Raw genomic sequence first — 14,410 nt, 5'->3', positions numbered from 1 at the left:
GTCTTAGTTATCGTGCTGTTGCTGTAAAGAGACACCATGACTAAGGCAACTCTTACAAAAGAAAGCATTTAATTGGGGGCTGGTTTACAGTTTCAGGGCTTAGTCCATTATCATCATGGCAGAAAGCATAGCAGGAGGCAGGCATGGTGCTAAAGTAGCTGAGAGCCATATTCTGATCCAGAAAGAGAGTAAAACTAGACCTGGCATGGGCTTTTGAAACCTCTAAGCCCAACCCCAGTGACATACTTCTGCAACAAGGCCACACCTCCTTAATCCTCTCAAATAGTGCCACTCCCTGGTAACCAACAGTGTCAGCCTACGTGAGTCCAAGGGCTTGAAGGCTTCCAAAACATTCAAATATGAGCCTTTGGGGGCCATACTTATTCAAACCACCATAGCATCTAATCTCCTGAAATCCCATTGTAATTGCTAGTGGAAGACATTTCTGGATCTCCCGTTCTAAGTATCCTCTGTTCTGCAGGAGGACTCTCGAGTACCAGATTTCCGAGACACTTGGATAGGGGACTGGCGGGGCCGGTCCACAGTGAGGAACAGTCAGCTGTATCTGACCGGGTCTTCCTGGAAGAGCTTAGCCCACCGTGAGTAGGAAGCTTGGGGAATGACAGCTGTGAGATTAAGTTGCCCAAGACTCTTAGTCCCATACCACTGTCCCACCACCCTGGTGTTTTCAGGTCATTGCAGAGCCTTTGTCTCTTTATTATAGGCTGCAGAGCCCCCCTGGGCAGTGGCTCCTGCTCTCCTTCCAGCCTATCCAGTTTAGGGACCTGCTTCTCCTCCCTCTACCAGGATTTAGCCAAACACATTGTCAACACCTCAATGGCTGATGTGAGTCTGTGTGCCTATTCCTTTCCCTCTCCTGTTGCTATAGTCAAACTTATGCTAGATCGGGAGGAGCCAGGCAGATTAGGGCCACCAAGGCATTGGGAGCTTCAAGAACTCTTCATCTTAACAGATGGGCATTTAGAAAATGTTAGCCAGAACTGATGAACCTAGAGACCTAAGTTCTACCCTCTGTCCTTAGGTAATGGCTGCTTGTTCAGATAATCTCTACAACCTCTTCAGCCGTCAGGCAACAGCTGGCTGGAAGTAAGTTATCCTGAAGTGTTTGGTTCTTCTGCTGTCATCCTCTTCCTTTTCTACCCTGGCTTCCTGGCACACCTCATGAGGGTAGCCTCCTTTCTATTCCTTGCCTCCTGTGTCCCCCAGCTACCAGGGTGAGGAACAGGAGGTGCAGCTTTACTACAAGGAATTCTCTTCTACTCGACATGGCTTCTTGGGTGCAGGTGTGGTGCTCCAGCCACTCTCTCGTGTTTGGGCAGCTGTGAGTGATCCCACTCTGTGGCCTCTGTATCATAAGCCCATCCAGACAGCAAGGCTGCATCAGCGAGTGTCCAACAGTATCAGCCTTGGTAAGTCCAAGGGCTTGAAGGCTTCCAAAGACCTAGCCAGGGGCAGAGGTAGAAGGTTGGAGCAGCACTGTTGGAAGCTCTAGATTGCTCGGCAAGATTGTGCTAGAGATCCACTAATGGAGTAAAGTAGGGCTTCTGAGCATGGAATCTGTCTGCCCTTCTAGTGTATTTGGTGTGTGACACCACACTGTGTGCGCTGAAGCAGCTACGGGATTTCTGCTGTGTCTGCGTGGAAGCCAAAGAGGTGCCTATATTGCTGGTGGTAAAATGTTTTGGGATGAACTTGGGGCTGAGGTGCAAATTAGTGGGCGCTAGGGTAGGGTGGCTTAAGGGCTGACTATCATCCTGACTACACTTAAACCTGCCCCTGTTTTGTCATTACACAGGCAGGACTCACATGTATCTCTGTCCCTAGGGGCATCTGTCAATCATGGCAGCTCAGTCTGTGTATGACACATCCATGCCAAGACCCAACAGAAAAATGGTTCGAGGAGAGATCCTGCCCAGTGCCTGGGTGCTGCAGCCTGTCATCATGGAGGGGAAGGAAATAACCAGAGTCGTCTTCCTTGCCCAGGTGACAGCACTGCATCCTATCTCATGGCATACCTTGGGATATTTCTCTCTAGCTGCATAGAATCCCCCGGTTGCCAGAACATCTGGCTAGAAGGTTTATAGTAAGGGAAAATCAAAGAGGGGAAATGAGCAAGTTTATAGTCTTTGTGAAGCTCCCAGCACCAGAGATTGACTGACTTAATATCCTTAGGAAATAAATGGACTGTTGAATTAAAAGCAGCAGCAGAGCAGAATTCTAACTCATCACTCTCCACTCTCAGGCCAACTCCACCTTCACCATTAGGGAGGGGAAGGCTAGTACTTAGATCCAAATTCAGGAGCCCAAGGGCATCTCCTGTCATCACTGCCAGAGTGGCTGATCCAGGTCTGTCTGCACCTTCACTTCTTCCTTCTCCTTCCAGGTGGAGCTGGGTGCACCAGGCCTCCCTCCTCATCTTCTGAACTCCTTTATCAAACAGCAACCGCTGGTTGTGGCCAAGCTGGCAACCTTCCTTGGTAGTTAGTATTGGGCATTGCTGAGATGTAGGCCCAGGACACTTGAGAACTCTGTAACTGCTTCTACACTCTGAGACAAGAAGAGCCCAGGCTGCCCATGGTAACCAACTATACAGATGGCATCAGCCCAGTGTTGCCAGCAAATCCAGTACTTAGTACTTGGTTACCTCTCAAGAATGAGCAACCTGAATCTCCTGGCCCTGGCTATCCAATGAAACCCAACTCACCTTTAGGATTTCTCACCTTTATTTCCTGCCTCTGGGACTGTGTGTCAAAGACTGGAAAAAGCACAGCCTGCAGAGCTGGGGACTGCTTGGCAAGGTGCCTCCTTGGCAGACAAGCACTAGCCAAGGGTATTCTGAATCTGCCTCCAACATTCAGCTCCATTTTGTGATGGAGTGACAGAAACGACCAAACCAGTTTAAAGAATCAACTGCACAAACTAGACTCTTGATTCAGACTTGTTTTCTCTCACTGAATGTTTACAGCACTTTACTATTCATATTTACACACACACACCATGTACTAGGCCACTGTGTGTCACTGGTATGGTCAGTCTACCTGAGGACACTGCAGTAATGGGTAAGAGCAGCTCCATGCTGCTTGCTGACATCGTAAGAGGATTTCAACCAGATTGTCTTGGAGAGAATTAAGTTCTGGTAGGCTTTGACCAACACTTATGCCTCAACCTCCTGAATGCTGGGATTGGAGCCAATACACCTGGACCTACTTCTTTTTATATAAATCTATTGACTGAGTAGGCTATAGTGGCATATGCCTACAGCACACTGGTAGAAGCAGGAGGACCACAAGTTCAAGATCACACCCAGGTAGCCAGCCTGGGCTATATGAAAGAAACCCTGTCTCAAGCACCAAAAATAACTATTGACCATCTTTTTAAGTACTGAGCTTAACTTAAATTCCCTTTAATCCCAGCAGGGGCAGGTGAATAGTTTCAGGGGCAGGTGAATAGTTTCAGGACAGCTAGCTAGGAGTACACAAAGAAACCGGGCCTCAGAAAAAAAAAATATATTTCTGCCACTCCAACTTTTTGGTGGAAAAAAAGATACTCTTATGGAGATAGAAGAATGGTTAAAGGGTAAATTTCTTTGCAAGATTTTTCTAATCCCTTAGAGTATTTACATATTACCAATTTGTTTAAAAATGTGCTTTTGAATTTATCTTCACATGGTAATATACTGTTAAACATATGCCTACTGATTTCCTTTCCCTTACCCCTTGCATTTTTTTTTTTTTCAGTCAGGATTTCACTGTATATGTAGCCCCATTCTTTCAAGTCCTAAAGACAATGAGCCAAGCCACCGTGCTCAGTTTCTTGAAAAAAGAAAAATTCAGGTACTGGTGGCACACACCTTTAATCTCAGCACTCTGGAGGCGGATCTGTGAGTACGAGGCCAGCCTAGTCTACAGAGTGAACTCCAGGACAGCTAGGGCTACAGAGAAACCCTCTCTCAAGATAATCTTGAATGTCATGATGGCAGTATCTACTCATGGTCCAGGGTTGAGATTTTGTTTGCATGCATATGCTAGTATTTCTTATGAGCTCAGCTGCTGCAGTAGGTGGGCTAGCTAGCATAAGATGTTAAGCCTCACCTAAAACCTGAATCAGCAATTTGAAGCACAGTCAACTCTCTGTAGCTTCACACCCCACATCTGTACATTTAACCACAGATCAAAAGACATGCAAGCAAAGGTTTCTTGTAGTTATTTACATATAGTTAAATTGGGGAAAAAGGAAAACCCAAGAATGTATTTACGAAGATAGATGTAGTTGTAATACTATGCTATATGTATTAAGCAATGGTTGACCACTGTGTATTTCTGTATTTGTGAGCCTGCACTGATCCTATTGCAAAAGTCAGGCTTTGGAGAGAATGGGCTGGGCCTGCTCCTGGCCAAATTGGGGAGCTGAGTATTTTTACCTGTAGAATGTGATACAAATACTAACAACTATAACTCAGAAGGAAGTTCTGAGGTAAATCAGACATCCCCGAAAAAGAGTACTTGTGTACAGAAAGGAGACTGACTAGCTCCCTAATTAGTTCATTGGCTGCCTGTTTCTCTAAGTGTGCACTTGCTTCATGGCTTAGTCTTTCATCAGAACAGTTTTGGGGGCTTCAGGCTTTCCCAAACAATGTGAGAATTGGTCATTAGCCTGCTGCTCAACTCTATCAGGGCTCACAGCTTCCTGAGGCAGGGCTGTGGTTCAATCACACCATTATAATACTGAACAGAAAGACAAAAAAAATGTATGACTGTCCGCTGGGCTTGAAGCTCAGTGATAGAGTACTTCCCTAGGCTTGATAACCAGTACTGACGGAATTAAGCAGTCTGAGTTTGTGGTTAACACGAGTGAGGCAAAGCCCCTGTGCCCAATTCTAGACCTGGAAAAGCCCTCTGATACTCAGGCTTTTTAAAGGAGTCAAGGGAAGGAAGGAGAGGTGTACACCAATGGATAAATTGCTCTGGGGTATGAGTTTAGAAGCCTTTTTTGACAGCAGTAAACCTTTCCTGAAATGACTTAGTGCCCAAGCCTAATGACCCGAACTTAAGCCCTGGGATCCACATGGTGGAAGGAGAACTGACTCCAAGAAGTAGTCCTCTGACCTCCAGAAGTGTGCCATAGCATTTATGTGAAGACATGCTAAGTGTAATAAAAATAAATTTTTAAAAATCACCTGCCCACTTATACAAACGAGGTCTTGACAACTATAACCCAGAAGACTGCTTCTAATTAGAAGTAGATTCTGAGATAAATCAGACATGCCAGTGCCAACAATATAGATATCACCAAAGCCATGTGGGTCATGCTAAACAGCAGGGAGCACGGTGAGAGTAGACAGTTCATAGCAGATTGTGCCTCTAAGACTGGGTCTTATCAAGAAAGAATGCAGGCATCAGCAAAGCCTACAAAGGGGAAAATAGCCATCAAGACCTTGTTAAAAGTTTTATTTAAAAAAAAGACCCCAAACCCCCTAATTTTCTACACCATGCTTGGTCTGATGACTAACTCCCTGCAAATGAAAGTCCATGTAAGACCAAGTTTCACATAGGTGTGTCCTACCTTTTTGGCTGTCAATATTTGGGGGTGGGGGTAACAGTCCAGCTTCTGTAGGTGAGAAAATGTAGACTTCCAAATCCATGTTTTGTTAACTTTCTCACAAGTTAAACATTTCTTTGCCTATCAAAATTTCTCATTAAGAAATGCTGGGATAGCAGCAACTTGAGGCTTGAAATGCACTGACCGGCATACACATATTTCATTTAGCATCCAAACGAGAAACGCCAGCTCCAAGACTCGGAGTCTCTAGGCTTTTCCACTGTGACTCTTAATCAGGTTCTCCTTCCTCTAGACTTCAGGTGTTGAGGCCCGTGTCTGTGGATGCTCTGCAGCAACACACTTCCTTCACTTAGGAGCAGTAAGCCTGATTACAGACATGGCCACTCTTGCCCCAGCAAGGTGTGCAGTGGGCTCTTGAGCCTCCTGAGGTACAGGAGGCAGGTTCTGGTGTCATGCCCAAGAGGGCTGCTTCCCAGCCCTAGCTTTGGGCCAGCACTGTCCCTCGGTTTGTTTGCATAAGTTCACAAGCTCTCAGCTGGGGTTCTAGCAGATGGGGCTCAGCTAGGAACAAGCGAAATAGTGTTGATAATTCTTCCGAGAAGTCCTGAAGTAGAAATGTTGAGAGAAAAGTAATCCTAGATGGTCTGCCCATTCTTTTTTTTTTGGGGGGGGGGATTGGGAGGGGTTGTTCTCTGTGGCTTTGGAGCCTGTCCTGGAACTTGCTCTGTAGACCAGGCTGGCCTCGAACTCAGAGATCCGCCTGCCTCTGCCTCCCAAGTGCTGGGATTAAAGGTGTGCACCACCACTGCCCAGCAGATGGTCTGCCCTTTCTAAGGTCAGTCCCAAGCAAGCTCTTGAAGACAGTGGAGAGCCTGACAACCCAGGTATCAACCCAGATATTTCACCCAATACTTTCTATGCAAAAGTAGATACAAGCTTCTAAGAACAGCAAGCTAAGGTTTAAGTTCCAGCAGGGAAAATGGACTGACAGAAAACTGAGGTTTTATCGTTTTCAAGCACAAAGTATTAATCTTATTTTATGGATACTGTTCTGCTCTGAATCACAAGACCATTTTAAACATAAGCTGAATATCCCCCAATATTCACTGTGCTGTGCTGCTTTCCAATTATCCTTCTTCCCCTTTGATCTTCTGAGAGTCTTGAAAAGTAGCCACACAGATCAAACCCACTACTCACTCTCATGGGAGTCCTGAAAACACTTGGCAAAAAAAATGCATGTAGCTGCCAGCTATGTTGGGTCTACACCTGGAATCCCAGCACTCAGCAAGCAGAAGGAATGCAAGTTTGTGGCTAGCCTGGGCTACATAGGCAATCTTTAGGACAAATGATACATTTCCATTTTCTCTTCATGTAAGACAAAGGGATTAAGACTCCTTACCCCTGGCCACTGGGCCTCATTAAGGCTGCCCAAGTAGGCTTCTATCTCCAGCTGTCCCATGAGATCCTTTTCTACCAGCTCCCGGAGTAAGAACAGTAACAGGTCCCACTGCAAAATACCAGAGAAGGCCAGAAGTTGTCAAGACCACACAGTAGTCTTAACCGTAGGGACTGAGGACTCAACAGTAGTCCCAAGAGTAGACATATCTCAAAAGACTGAGCTAGGGCTAGAGAGACGGCTCAGCATGCTGTTAAGAGCTCTTGCTACAGCTGGGCAGTGGTATTGAACACCTTTAATCCCAGCACTCTGGAGGCAGAGGCAAGTAGAAGTCAGCCTACAGAGAGGGTTCCAGGACAGCCAGGGTCACACAGAGAAACCCTGTCTCAAAGAAAAAAAAAAAAAAGAAAGAAAGAAAGAAAGAAAGAAAAAACTTGGGATGGGGCACTGGGTAATGTTAAGAACATGACTTTCAGGGATGAAGAGATGGCTTAGTAAAGTGCCTGACGTGCATACATGATGACCTGCATTTGGATCCCTGTTTGTGAATGTCTACCTGTAACCCTAGTGCTGGGGGAGCTAAAGATAGGAAAGTCCTGGAAGCTCAATAGCCAGCTAGTTTAGCCAATCAATGAGTTTCAGGTTCAGCAAGAATAGTGCTCACTAACAAGCACACATGCTAACCCCCCCCCTCACCAACACACACACACACACACACACACCCACACACCCACACCCACACACACACCCACACACCCACCCACCCCACAGAATCAATCCCCTTAACACACAACGTGAGTAGAGGAGCTGGGCATGGTAGCTCACATCTGTAATCAGCACTTGGGAGGTATAGGCAGGAATAATACAGCAAATTTAAGGTCAGCATGAACTACAGTGTAAGAGCCTAGAGAGATGGCTCAGAGGTTAAGAGCACTTGTTGCTCGGCAAGTTCAGTTCTCAGTACTGACATGGTGGCTCATAGCCACCCTAGTTCCAGGGAATCCAACAGGTATGCACATGGTTTACATGCATGAATGATGGCAAAAAACTTCATATATGTATATCTAACCCTCCACCCCCAAAGAAACCAGAAGCCTTGTGCCTCTGACTCACCTCCCTTGGCCGAGTATCTGCTAGAAGCCCCACATTTCTTGGGCTGAGTAGAAGCTGTAGTGGAACTGGCCCCTGGAAGTCATCCTTCCATAAGGAAAGCAGCATGTGCAGAAGCCTTCGAGCCTGTCCTCTCTCTAATTTGTGTTGTGTTGGGGGCCCTAAGATGGGGATCTGGTCTGCAACTACAGAAAGAGAAAGAAGGTAAATTTCAATGGAGGCAGAAGAGCATGACCTGTGCTCCTAACCTTGTTTGTACCCAACCTTGGGGGTTGGAGGAATGTATCATGTGGGATTTGATGGAAAAGGAACCATACCCAGGAGGGAAGCCAACTCCACAGAGCACTTGGCCAGATGCTGCTCAGCAGTTGGGCACAGGAACTATAGGGGGGAAAAGGGGAGTCATGAACATTCTTACTAGCCTGAGGACTGGCCCTGAGCCAACGTGGCTCATGCCACATCTCACCTGGCGGCACCGCAGTGACTGGCCCAGCTGGTTTAGGAGCTGTTCCAGATGCTCTGGGGAAACTCCCTCCTCAGGGTCCCGAGGCCCCGCAGCCAGGGAGAGTACATCCTGTAGAGAGCAGTGTTGAGACCTCATGCCAGGCTGACAGAAACTTGATTTGGGATGGGAACCAGCCAATGGAGAGAGGCAGAAGGAAAACCAAGCCCAAGGGAGTGAAGCAACTGGTGTTCTTAGGGCTGAAGCTCATGCAGGACAGCATAGCTAGGATAACAATTATGTAGACAATCCAGGGGGAAGTAAACGGAGCGATAAGCCTACAGACCGTATACTGCCAGAGAGCCCCAAAGATGTCACTCACCTTGTGACAAAACTACCTAACCAATTCCGAGAGGGCATCTTAAAAACTGTTTTATCTAGAGTCTGAACATCTCTCTCATGCTCTTGTTTATTTTCTCAGACATCTTAAAATAGAAATCCTCTGCATATTGAGAAGTGGTATCTAGCCTGATACCCTTCCCTGTCCCTTCTACAGTCTCCACTGATTGGCACTGCTTTCTAGTCTCTATTCTACAGCTTTATTCCCAGACCACTACTTTGTTTAGAACAGGGCCAGATAGTAATTTAGCCCTTGGAAGTCACAAGGCCTAATAAATATTGCTCCAACTATTCATCTCTCCTTTGGTAGCATAAAGGCAGCCACAGATGTTTATAAACAAATGGATGTGATTGCACTCGATAAAACTTTATTTACAAAAACAAATAATTTTAGACCATGGTTGTTTGCTGACTCTTGCTCTATAGCATCAGCCCCAAACCCCTATACCAAGGGATAATATGTAGGGCTTACACTATCTACTTGTTTTACAAATGTTTAAGACAGTCTCAATTAAGTTGTCCAGACTGTGATCCTCCTGCCCCAGCCTCCAGAATAGCTGGGAATCCAGCTCTGTACCACCAGGCCCAGCTCTCCCCCCCACCCCAAATTACACTTAGAATAGTTAGTTTATGCTAAGTGACTAGCATTATCTTCCACATAGAATAGTACAGAAACCATATCCAGACACTAGAATGCCCCTCCACTATAGAAATTCCTCCACTATACTTTATATAAGATGCATTTAGCTAAAAAAACTTTAGATCTGGCATGTTGTGACATACACCTTTAATCCCAATACTGGGGAGGCAGACGAAGGTGGATCTCTGTATATCTGAGGTTAGCCTGGTATACACAGTGAGTTCTAGGCCAGCCAGAGCTACATAGTGGGATCCTGTCTCAAAAAACAACCCTTTATATCTACTTTTTTGGGTGATTCTAGAACAAAAGTCTTAGGATGTGTTCTATGTAATCCCATTCAATAAGGAAAGAAACAGAAACCAGCCACACAACGCAAAAAGCTTCTATACAAATTCTGAAGCCAATGTGAAAAAAGAAACAAGCAGCAGGGAGAGGGAGTGGGAAAGCCAAAGGGAGTAGGGTAGCTGTGTACTTTTATCTCGGAGATGAGGTGGGAGGGGAGGGGAGCATGGTGCTCACAGGCTCGGGAGCAGCCCCTCCGCTCCACCCGGGCAGTTGGCTCAGGACCCTGGGCTCGCAGGATGCGACTTACAGCTGCTTTCACCTCTCTTCTAATCAGTGCTGTCAGGCAGAGGGAGAACAAGAATGAAGTCACTGGTGTCCCCTTGCATGGGCTTGCCATGACAACCCACACCTTTTATTTGTTCTAACTGGCTCAACCAATCCCCACAAACTGCTAAATACCCTGCCCATCCACCTTTAAAAACTTGGTTTAGTCACTCCTTTCCTGGACCTCACCTGTAATGTTGGCTGACAACCAAGAGCAGGCTTTCTCTGTTGCAAGCCCCACAGCAATGTTCTCTGCACTGCTTAGAACCTGTGGCACAGAAGGACTGCTGAGTCAGGGACTTGGGAAGGTGGGTAGTAAACAGTGGATGCTACAGTCCAAGATCCACCCTACCAAAGCCTCACACAGGTGCATGTGTACACATATGTACATATGCATGCATGCCTACTGGCCTGCTAGCTGCAGGCTTCCTTCCTACGTACAGCAGCTGGGGTCTCTTCTGGCAGCAGTGCTCGCACAGCGGTGGGGCTCTTCCTTTGGCAAAACCTGAAAAGACAGGAGGAGGTCAATGAAAGTCTAGGTATTGTAGACTGACTCACAAAAGCAAATGCCCAACTGCACCAATCCTATGGCCTGGAAACGCTACCTCAGAAGAAAGTCCATTCTCCTGCCCCACCAGATGCTGGAGGAAGGAGAAACCCACCCATTAGCCCTACATTACACACATTCTTCCAACCCAATAGCTGGACTTTGTGTCTAAAGACACACTCCTTCAGAAAAAGGGATCAGCGAAGAAGGGGAGGAAGGAAAAGAAATGGAATTAAGGGATGTGAAAGGACAGGAAAAAAACTAAAGGAAGCTGGGTGTGGTGGCTCATGCCTATAATCTCAGCACTGGGGACTTTAGCGTCAGGTCAGCCTACAGAGTGAGACCTGTCTTGAGAAACAAAAAACTAACAAAAACCAAGAGGAGACTTCAGGAGATAAGAGGGGCCAAATAAATTGACAGTTCTTACTCCCGCCCCTGGGTCAATGCTTGTGCCCCATGGGGGCACAGTTGAGAACACAAGAATTCCAACAGCTGGGCTGGATCTCCCCCTTGCTGTCCCTGTGTCACCAGATGCTCCTGAAGAAGTGACTCGGCTTGATTCACCAGATCTGCCACCAGCGTTGCCCTTTATCAGGGAGAACAAGGTTTTGGGGGCAGTTAGCAGTGCTCAGAGGAAAGGGGCTACAAACAGGGAAATTTGGTCAGAATGTCCTTAAAAGGATATAAGAAATTTCAACCTCCCTGCTCCCCTAGGTGACTTTGCTCAGTTTGATAACTAGGTGCTAAGAATTTAGAGGAAGGAAATGATAAGGGATTGAGATTAGGAATCTCATGCCACTCTTACTTGATGTGTTTGACACAGTTTGATCCAATTCTTTCTGCCACAAATTCTACAGTCCTGCGCAGGGAAGGTGGCTGGTTGTGGAAAAAGGCCTGGGCAAGCTGAGCCTGGCAGGAGGTGGAGGAAGGCGTAATTGAACCATGAGGGCTTCCTTCTTAACCCCCGCCCCCCAAAACTACCTCCCTGTTTCCCTAACCTTTGCCCTTACCTGCAACCCCTGGCTGGTCTTGGGAGGCAGGGTTCCCAGGCTGGTAGTGGTAGTGGGAGTGATTTTCCTCACAAAACCCCCACTCCGCCCACTGCTGCCTGAAACCCAGGAAGCAAGCAGTTTCCGGAGCTCTCCTGTAGAGGAGTCAAAGTCCTTACTTCCAAAATCACCACCCCATCCTACCCCAAACACCATGACCTTTGTGAAGCAAAGAGGATGAAGCACCCGGGCAGCCTAAGGAGTCATGTCTTTTTGGGTATCATCAAAGGACAGGCCAAGGACCATAGGGGGAGAAAGGGATGCTCACCAATATAGGGGCAGCAGGTATACAGCAGCTGTTGGTCCACAACAGGCACACTATCCTGGGGAAGAACAGGCCAGGGTTGGAAGGGGAAGGCAGGCAGTCTCCCTTTCCTCACAAATGCACAGGAGAATCATCTTACCCTCCTGGGCCTTTATCTATTAAATAATTCCTGGGTTTCACATGGCCCTGGTTGACCCCAACACTCACCAAGCCATGCTCTGAAGTAGCTGTGTCCACCTCCAAGGCATCTACCTGACCATCGTCTAGAAAGAATAAATCCTCAGGAACTGTAGGTATCTGGTAAGAGAGGAAGGCAGTCAGAGCTCCACTGTCACTCTACGATTTGCCATACTTTCTAATCAGGTCAAGCAAGTTGTCTTCTGAAGCCACACCAATACCCATCCCTCTCAGAACTAACTTTCCTCTTCTGTCTACTACCTTGCTCAAACTCTAAAGCTCTCCTGCCTCTGGCACAACACTCACTACCCTACCCTACCTATCCAACACATCCTGCCTACCTGGAAAAGCCAGCCTAGGACAGCAAGCAGCAGCAGCTTGTTCAGGAAGCACATCTCCCCTTCGTTCTCCTTCGATAAGACCAAACTCCTAAAAGTTAAGCAGAGGATGTAAACAGACTTGTGCCAAGGACAGAAGGGAGTTCTCGAAAGCAGACCTAAATCACACTACTATTGGAAAGACAAAGAGTGAGGATGAAGTGAGACTTGCCCCTCACATCATTCTTTGCTAGACCATAAGACAGAAGGAAGGACCAAGGGAATGGAAAACAACTGCCACAATCCTGCCTCTTCTGAGGCTGTTATAGGTGTGGAACCACAAGATATATAGACATCTAGGTCCTCTTTATAAATAGCAGAGCTATGCAAATAAGTCTTGTTCTACTCACCGATGTAAATGCAGCAGGAGAGTAAAGACACTCCGGTAATAGTCCAGCAAGGGGACAATGTGATCAGCAAAAGAGAGGAACTCCACCAGCCAGGGCACAGTGAGTACTGCCCGGCGGGCCCACAATCCCTGCTGCAGCAGAGCCCTTATATCTAGGACAGGAGGGACCTGAGAAAGACAGAATTCTGTCAACAAGGAAGCCCCTGAAAGGGGCTGGCTGACACCCTCTAACCCACCAGCTTTCTAAAATAGCTAAGGAACCTGTCAGCCTCCACACTTCGAAAGTCTACCCAGGTCCTCCTTATGCAGACCTCCCATGCACTCACCTGACTCCTGAGGGCCAGAATAGAGTCCTGAAGCTCACGGGTTGGGGGTGGTTCAGGTCCTCGATATGGCAGGAAAGCCACGAAGCCCAGAAATTTAGCCAAAAGTCTAAGACTAAGAAGCACTACAGCAAATTGCCTCCGTTCACCCTGCATAAGGAATCAAGTGAAACAATGTTCTGTATATAAGACTTATACAAAGGACAATTAAAAATCTGTTAAGTTTTCCTTGAACAGATATCCTTTCCCTCATAGATCAGACCCCATTATCTCCCTTACTCAGTTTTCTAACCTGCCAATCCACATCTGACTCCCCATCTTCATCACCAGGCTCATGCTGAGGCAGGGGAAGGCCGTTGAGTTCCCGAATCTTCAAGCTCAAACTATCCATAAGATGCTGATTGAAATGGAAGCTAGGGTGGGGGAAGAGCAAAAGATTAAAAAAGCACTGACATAGGTTAAAAATCAAAAACCAGCATTTAGAAGAGGTACCCGAGACAAAAGATGGGAAGGCGAAAGGACGACAACATTACCTATGTGGGTGCAAGAATGAGAAGGTGGGAGCCGGGAAATAGAAACCTTTCCTGGCCTCAGTCTCTCTCCCTGAGACTTATAGGAGATCTTACCTGCTGGCACTCATGATGAAATCCCTGAAGAAGCCTTGACAGCCTGGGAAGGTGGGGGGAGGGCAGGGTCCTCCGCTGCTCTGAGGGGCTATAAGCCGTTCTTGGAGCTGCCGCAACCGTCCCAACTTGTCAGCTCCTAGCATATTCAGCACATCTGGAGCTTCACCCAAGACGGATCCACCAGTACTGCCAGGGCTCTGACACATCTGAGACATCCAAAGAAAGGGAGGAGAGAGATGAAAAAACCCATGGGAGAGAAAGACTGAACAAAGTAAGGAGAATGTGGGCTTGGGATATAGCTCAGTGGAAACCACTTGCTTAGCCTGAGCGAGACCCTGGGTTTGAAACACTATGAAGGTCTTATCTTTTTTTTTTTTTTTTTTTTTGGTTTTTCGAAACAGGGTTTCCTCTGTGTAGCTTTGGAGCCTATGCTGGCACTTGCTCTGGAGACCAGGCTGGCCTCGAACTCACAGACATCCGCCTGCCTCTGCCTCCCGAGTGCTGGGATTAAAGGCACGCAC

The 14,410-nt window shown here is 47.1% G+C and overlaps 2 protein-coding genes across 15 annotated transcripts in view; one reads left to right on the top strand and one right to left on the bottom strand.

The window, feature by feature from the left end:
- Positions 1-2,945, top strand: part of Stard9 (StAR related lipid transfer domain containing 9) — an 85,943-nt gene extending 82,998 nt beyond the window's left edge. For 2 of the 6 annotated variants that reach the window (XM_027422090.2, XM_027422092.2), the window contains 7 exons: positions 482-599; positions 725-846; positions 1,043-1,107; positions 1,228-1,430; positions 1,595-1,674; positions 1,846-2,004; positions 2,405-2,945. In XM_027422090.2, coding sequence (XP_027277891.1) covers positions 482-599; positions 725-846; positions 1,043-1,107; positions 1,228-1,430; positions 1,595-1,674; positions 1,846-2,004; positions 2,405-2,506 — 849 coding nt within the window. In that variant the 3' untranslated portion in view covers positions 2,507-2,945. Of the gene's footprint in view, positions 1-481; positions 600-724; positions 847-1,042; positions 1,108-1,227; positions 1,431-1,594; positions 1,675-1,816; positions 2,005-2,404 lie in introns of those variants that run through there. The other 4 variants (XM_035447128.1, XM_035447129.1, XM_035447130.1 and 1 more) reach the window with 4 other exon arrangements.
- The window catches only part of Cdan1 (codanin 1), a 47,117-nt gene that overhangs the window by 27,850 nt on the left and 4,857 nt on the right, over positions 1-14,410 (bottom strand). For 5 of the 9 annotated variants that reach the window (XM_027422094.2, XM_035447133.1, XM_035447134.1 and 2 more), the window contains 18 exons: positions 13,890-14,095; positions 13,556-13,676; positions 13,267-13,413; positions 12,942-13,108; positions 12,556-12,643; positions 12,245-12,334; positions 12,041-12,095; positions 11,734-11,867; positions 11,529-11,632; positions 11,151-11,309; positions 10,618-10,681; positions 10,366-10,444; positions 10,040-10,188; positions 8,553-8,660; positions 8,404-8,467; positions 8,090-8,271; positions 6,980-7,087; positions 5,448-6,184 (listed from right to left, as the gene is read on the bottom strand). In XM_027422094.2, the coding sequence (XP_027277895.1) occupies positions 6,059-6,184; positions 6,980-7,087; positions 8,090-8,271; positions 8,404-8,467; positions 8,553-8,660; positions 10,040-10,188; positions 10,366-10,444; positions 10,618-10,681; positions 11,151-11,309; positions 11,529-11,632; positions 11,734-11,867; positions 12,041-12,095; positions 12,245-12,334; positions 12,556-12,643; positions 12,942-13,108; positions 13,267-13,413; positions 13,556-13,676; positions 13,890-14,095 (2,151 nt within the window). In that variant the 3' untranslated portion in view covers positions 5,448-6,058. Of the gene's footprint in view, positions 1-5,447; positions 6,185-6,979; positions 7,088-8,089; positions 8,272-8,403; positions 8,468-8,552; positions 8,661-10,039; positions 10,189-10,365; positions 10,445-10,587; positions 10,682-11,150; positions 11,310-11,528; positions 11,633-11,733; positions 11,868-12,040; positions 12,096-12,244; positions 12,335-12,555; positions 12,644-12,941; positions 13,109-13,266; positions 13,414-13,555; positions 13,677-13,889; positions 14,096-14,410 lie in introns of those variants that run through there. The other 4 variants (XR_003486565.2, XM_027422095.2, XM_027422097.2 and 1 more) reach the window with 4 other exon arrangements.

Source organism: Cricetulus griseus, chromosome 6 (genome assembly GCF_003668045.3).
Source record: "Cricetulus griseus strain 17A/GY chromosome 6, alternate assembly CriGri-PICRH-1.0, whole genome shotgun sequence".
NCBI classification, from domain to species: Eukaryota; Metazoa; Chordata; class Mammalia; order Rodentia; family Cricetidae; genus Cricetulus; species Cricetulus griseus.
Note: the sequence above shows the minus strand (reverse complement) of the source record. Positions and strands in the feature narration are given on the sequence as shown.